The sequence below is a fragment of the Schistocerca nitens genome, chromosome 11 (assembly GCF_023898315.1).
Source record: "Schistocerca nitens isolate TAMUIC-IGC-003100 chromosome 11, iqSchNite1.1, whole genome shotgun sequence".
In the NCBI taxonomy this organism is placed as follows: Eukaryota; Metazoa; Arthropoda; class Insecta; order Orthoptera; family Acrididae; genus Schistocerca; species Schistocerca nitens.
Window position 1 is genome coordinate 193,166,706 of NC_064624.1, and position 6,697 is coordinate 193,173,402.

Here is a 6,697-nt window from a genome sequence, read left to right on the forward strand (position 1 = left end):
AATTTTATCAGATGAAATTGTTTCAGCTGTGTTGTCAAATGGGTTGACATTAATTCTCAGCAACTTGTTCTGAACTGGAGACAGATTGTTAAATTAGTTTTCCATTCTACCACCTGTAAATAAGACAGCCATGAAAGTACATTTTTTGATCAATTTGAAACCTGACCAAATGAGATTCTAAACTGAAATCTATTTAAAGTATTCACCCTTCACAACAAACACGGTGTGCTAGGTAAGCTTTTTCTCTTTGTGAGTGTTCTAAAACTAATATTTTTTCCAAATGTTTTGTTGAGTGTTGCACAACACGGAACTTCATTTACCATTGCTAAAATTCTTAGTGTTGGAAACAAAGCTTTTGGTTTCACCAAGAACATCTGTGGCAGTCTTATCTGCAACACTGATATTCATGAATGCCTTCTCACAGACATATTAAACGAGATACCTCCTAACACGGAGCCAGTTACTGTAACTAACTGGTAACTGGTATGTGCTTCTTCACTGGCGGTAACCCAATGAGGTACTCAAGGGTTGCAGTCCCATAAGTAACGCCCCTTGCCCTGCTATAGGCTGGCAGCAATTCGACAGCTAAGAACAGGGGTGCCTGTGCTGACACGAATGAAAATGCACACACAAATTTCAGACTGTGTTTAAGAAATGCTGAACACTACTGCAAAAGAGAATCTGAGAAAGACTTTGGAAAATGACTTTGAAGAATACCACACAAAGTTCATTGAAAATGATCACTTGTATCTGGAACATGGTGAGGTTGAAACACTACATTGTGAGGTTCAAATACTACAAATGCTACTCTGGAGCAGTGTCAATAAGAGCTCTGCAATCCTATGCCAGTCAAACATTTGATCTACTGCCAGCAAACTAAGTGTAAAAAAACTGTTTGGAAAGCTCAGGGATGTTGAAGGTAGCAGTTTAGAAAGTTTCACCTGCAGAAGTAAGACCAGTATGAGGAGTAGAAAGAATGGGGGAGGGTGAAGAAGAGCAGGTAAATACTTGAATAACTCAATGACACATATTTTGCAGTTTACCAGGGCTTTACTTGCCAAATTTGCAAATGGTAGTACAGCCCCATGTTACTCGGGACAAATCCTGCTCAGTATATCTAGGATTGCCTTCCTATTGTATGCCAGGGCTAGCTCGAGAGGCATCTTACCGTAGCCGGCAGCAGACCGGTCCGTCCCCAACCGCAACAGCAGGTTCACGACAGCCGCTTCACCACATGTGGCGGCAGTCTGCAAAGCCGTCGGCCCACAGCCGTCCCACGCGTCCTTGTCCGCACCGTGAAACAGCAGGCCCATCGCGATACCCTGTCTGCCGTATGCTGCCGCTACGTGGAGGGGAGTATGCTGCCAGTCACTCCACACAGTGACGTTGGCACCTGACGCCAGCAGCCAGTTTACAGCTGAGGTGTCGCCACACTTTGCCGTTCTGTGAACTGCAGTGTAGTCATTTTCACACTGGCTGTTGGTGTCCATTCCATGTTGCAGGATCTCACAGTTCAGCCAAGTTTCCAGACTCGGCAGCTTCATGCGTCCCCCCTTTGTGACACTGGCAAGCATAGAGATGATTTCTTACAGAAATTTGTCACAGTAGATGATGGCAAAATCATTAACCAAACAAACTGAATGCTGGAAAGCCACACAATCAGTGAGAAATCTGTACTAAGATTTGAAAGTTTGCTCCAGCATGGGGAAGGAGATTGTGAGATGACACAGAATTACTTGACGTTTTTAGAACTTTAAGAAACTTCATTGGGTGGTATACCGCATTAGACCTGGCACAGGAAGCGTAAACCCGACAGATCACCAATTTCGTTGAACTTTTGCACCAACTTAGTACATATAAATGTGAGAAACTCCTGTGGTACAAAAGTGCTGCTCAACCTTTTTTGAGAAATTGGCACTCTAAATTTCACCAGTCGGTCGGGTACCATAAAACAAAGCCAGCCATCTGACAGGGACTTTATGCTACCAGTTATGGCAGCGTGTCCTCGTACTGCTTGTCAGTCTAGTCCTTCATGCTACCCATCACTGCACATTTATTGTTATGACAAATGATGTTTAAACTTACGTAATAATAAAAATAGAAATAATAATAATAAAAATAATAATATAAATACACATGTGGGAGGTACTATAAAGATATGAGTTGTGAAAAATTTACCATTTCTCTCAATACACTTGAGCATATCACACTCAACTTATACCTGACTACATAATTTATAGATATACTCCTTCTGTTACGTTGTTGTCTTCAGTCGTGAGACTGGTTTGATGCAGCTCTTCATGCTACTCTATCCTGTGCAAGCTTCATCATCTCCCAGTACCTACTGCAGCCTAAATCCTTCTGAATCTGCTTAGTTTATTCATCTCTTGGTCTCCTCCTACACTTTTTACCTTCCACGCCACCCTCCGATGCTAAATTTGTGATCCCTTGATGCCTCAGAACATGTTCTACCTACCGGTCCCTTCTTCTAGTCAAATTGTCCCACAAACTCCTCTTCTCCTCAATCCTATTCAATACCTCCTCATTAGTTATGTGATCTACCCATCTAATATTCAGCATTCTTCTGTAGCACCACATTTTGAAACCTTCTCTTCTCTTCTTGTCCAAACTATTTATCATCCATGTTTCACTTCCATACATGGCTACACTCCACACAATACTTTCAGAAAAGACTTCCTGACGCTTAAATCTATACTCGATGTTAACAAATTTCTCTTCTTCAGAAACGCTTTCCTTGCCATTGCCAGTCTACATTTTATATCCTCTCTACTTCGACCATCATCAGTTATTTTGCTCCCCAAATAGCAAAACCCCTTTACTACTTTAAGCATCTCATTTCCTAATCTAATTCCCTCAGCATCACGTGACTGAATTCAACTACATTCCAGTATCCTCATTTTGCTTTTATTGATGTTCATCTCAAATCCTCCTTCCAAGACACTGTCCATTCCGTTCAACTGCTCTTCCAAGTCCTTTGCTGTATCTGACAGAATTATGTCATCAGCGTACCTCAAAGTTTTTATTTGTTTTCCATGGATTTTAATACCTACACTGAATTTTTTTTTTTTTCTGGAGTACTTGCTCAATATACTGATTGAATAACATCTGGGGTGCACTACAACCCTGTCTCACTCCCTTCCCAACCACTGCTTCCCTTTCATGTCCCTCGACTCTTATAACTACCATCTGGTTTCTGTACAAATTGTAAATAGCCATTTTCTCCCTGTATTTTACCCCTGCCATCTTCAAAATTTGAAAGAGAGTATTCCAGTCAATATTGTCAAAAGCTTTCTCTAAGTCTACAAATGCTAGAAACATAGGTTTGCCTTTCCTTAATCTATCTTCAAAGTCGCAGGGTCAGTATTGCCTCTCATGTTCCAACATTTCTACGGAATCCAAACTGATCTTCCCTGAGGTTGGCTTCTACTAGTTTTTCCATTCATCTGTAAGTAATTCGCATTAGTATTTAGCAGCTGTGACTTATTAAACTGATAGTTCGGTAATTTTCACATCTGTCAACACCTGATTTTTTTGGGATTGGAATTATGTTCTTCTTGAAGTCTGAGGGTATTTCGCCTGTATCATTCATCTTGCTCACCAGATGGTAGAGTTTTGTCAGGACTGGCTCTCCGAAGGCCGTCAGTAGTTCAATGGAATGTTTACTACTCCCGGGACCTTGTTTCAACTCAGGTCTTTCAGTGCTCTGTCAAACTCTTCAGCATCATCATCATCATCATTTAAGACTGATTATGCCTTTCAGTGTTCAGTCTGGAGCATAGCCCCCCTTATGAAATTCCTCCATGCTCCCCCTATTCAGTGCTAACATTGGTGCCTCTTCTGATGTTAAACCTATTACTTCAAAATCATTCTTACCCGAATCCAGGTACCTTCTCCTCGGTCTGCCCCGACTCCTCATACCCTCTACTGCTGAACCCACGAGTCTCTTGGGTAACCTTGCTTCTCCCATGCGTGTAACATGACCCCACCATCTAAGCCTGTTCGCCCTGACTGATACATGTATAGAGTCCATTCCCAGTTTTTCTTTGATTTCCTCATTGTGGACACCCTCCTGCCATTGTTCCCATCTACTAGTACCTGCAATCATCCTAGCTACTTTCATATCCGTAACATCAACCTTGTTGATAAGATAACCTGAATCCACCCAGCTTTCGCTCCCATACAACAAAGTTGGTCGAAAGATTGAATGGTGCACAGATAACTTAATCTTGGTACTGACTTCCTTCTTGCAGAAGAGAGTAGATCGTAGCTGAGCGCTCACTGCATTAGCTTAGCTACACCTCGCTTCCAGTTCTTTCACTATGTTGCCATCCTGTGAGAATATGTATCCTAAGTACTTGAAACCGTCCACCTGTTCTAACTTTGTTCCTCCTATTTGGCACTCAATCTGTTTATATTTATTTCCCACTGACATTACTTTCGTTTTGGAGATGCTAATCTTCATACCATAGTCCTTACATTTCTGATCTAGCTCTGAAATATTACTTTGCAAACTTTCAATCGAATCTGCCATCACAACTAAGTCATCCGCATATGCAAGACTGCTTATTTTGTGTTCACATATCTTAATCTCACCCAGCCAGTCTATTGTTTTCAACATATGATCCATAAATAATATGAACAACAGTGGAGACAGGTTGCAGCCTTGTCTTACCCCTGAAACTACTCTGAACCATGAACTCAATTTACTGTCAACTCTAACTGCTGCCTGACTATCCATGTAAAGACCTTTAATTGCTTGCAAAAGTTTGCCTCCTATTCCATAATCTTGTAGAACAGACAATAACTTCCTCCTAGGAACCCGGTCATATGCCTTTTCTAGATCTATAAAGCATAGATACAATTCCCTGTTCCACTCGTAACACTTCTCCATTATTTGGCGTAAGCTAAAGATCTGGTCCTGACAACCTCTAAGAGGCCTAAACCCACACTGATTTTCATCCAATTGGTCCTCAACTAATACTCGCACTTTTCTTTCAACAATACCTGCGAAGATTTTACCCACAACGCTGATTAAAGAGATACCTCTGTAGTTGTTACAATCTTTTCTGTTTCCATGTTTAAAGATTGGTGTGATTACTGCTTTTGTCCAGTCTGATGGAACCTATCCTGACTCCCATGCCATTTCAATTATCCTGTGTAGCCATTTAAGACCTGACATTCCACTGTATTTGATGAGTTCAGACTTAATTTCATCCACCCCAGCCGCTTTATTGCACTGCAATCTATTGACCATTTTTTCCACTTCCTCAAATGTGATCCTATTTCCATCATCATTCCTATCCCATTCTACCTCGAAATCTGAAACATTACTGATCGCATTTTCACCTACATTGAGCAACTCTTCAAAATATTCCCTCCATCTGCCCAAGGCATCCACAGGATTCACCAGCAGTTTTCCTGACCTGTCCAAAATACTTGTCATTTCCTTCTTACCTCCCTTTCGAAGACTGCTAATTACACTCCAGAATGGTTTTCCAGCGGCTTGACCCATAGTCTCCAACCTGTTTCCAAAGTCTTCCCACGATTTCTTCTTCGATGCTGCAATTATCTGTTTGGCTTTGTTTCTTTCTTCAACATAACTTTCTCTGTCTACCTGGGTTCTGGTATGTAGCCATTTTTGATACGCCTTCTTTTTCCTTTTACAGGCTGCCTTGACTGTATCATTCCACCAAGCTGTTTGCTTCATCCTACTTTTACACACTACTGTTCCAAGACATTCTTTAGCCACTTCTATTACTGTGTCCCTGTACCTTGTCCATTCCTTTTCCAATGACTGTAATTGACTACATTCAACTAACTGGTACCTTTCTGAGATCGCTGTTATGTACTTGTGCCTGATTTCCTTATCCTGAAGTTTCTCCACTCTTATCCTCCTACATATGGATCTGACCTCCTGCACTTTCGGCCTCACAATCCCAATTTCACTGCAGATTAAATAATGATCAGTGTCATCAAAGAATCCCCTGAATACACGTGTGTCCCTCACAGCCTTCCTGAATTCCTGATCTGTTATTATATAGTCAATGACAGATCTGGTTCCCCTGCCTTCCCAAGTATACCGGTGAATGTTCTTATGTTTAAAAAAGGAGTTTGTGATTACTAAGCCCATACTGGCACAGAAATCCAAGAGTTGTTTCCCGTTCCTGTTGGCCTCCATATCCTCTCCAAATTTACCCATAACCTTTTCATACCCTTCTGTTCGATTTCCAATCCTGGCGTTAAAATCACCCATGAGCAGAACATTGTCCTTGTCCTTTACTCTAACAACTACATCACTGAGTGCCTCATAAAAACTATCCATCTTATCTTGCTCTGTCCCTTCACAATGCGAATATACTGACACAATCCTAATTTTCTTGCTAGACACTGTCAAATCTATCGACATCAGTCGTTCGTTTACATACCTTATTGCAACTACGCTGGGTTCCATTTCTTTCCTGATGTAAAGCCCTACACCCCATTGTGCTATTCCTGCTTTGACTCCTGACAGGTAGACCTTGTATTCTCCCACTTCCTCTTCTTTCTCACCCCTTACCCGAATGTCACTAACAGCTAAAACGTCCAGCCCCATCTTACTTGCAGCCTCTGCCAGCTCTACCTTCTTCCCATAGTAGCCCCCATTGGTATTAATTGCTCCCCATCTCATTACCATTTG

At 41.6% G+C, this 6,697-nt stretch overlaps 1 protein-coding gene across 1 annotated transcript; it reads right to left on the minus strand.

The window, feature by feature from the left end:
* Window positions 1-1,088: 1,088 nt before the first annotated feature.
* On the minus strand, window positions 1,089-1,544 carry LOC126212769 (ankyrin repeat and SOCS box protein 14-like). Its single transcript, XM_049940175.1, has one exon. The coding sequence runs from the start codon at window positions 1,542-1,544 to the stop codon at window positions 1,089-1,091; it is 456 nt and encodes a 151-aa protein (XP_049796132.1).
* Between the last annotated feature and the right edge of the window lie 5,153 nt (window positions 1,545-6,697).

Excerpts from the sequence above, each read along its gene's own strand:
- LOC126212769 (XM_049940175.1), bottom strand. The coding sequence starts at position 1,544 with ATGAAGCTGCCGAGTCTGGAAACTTGGCTGAACTGTGAGATCCTGCAA.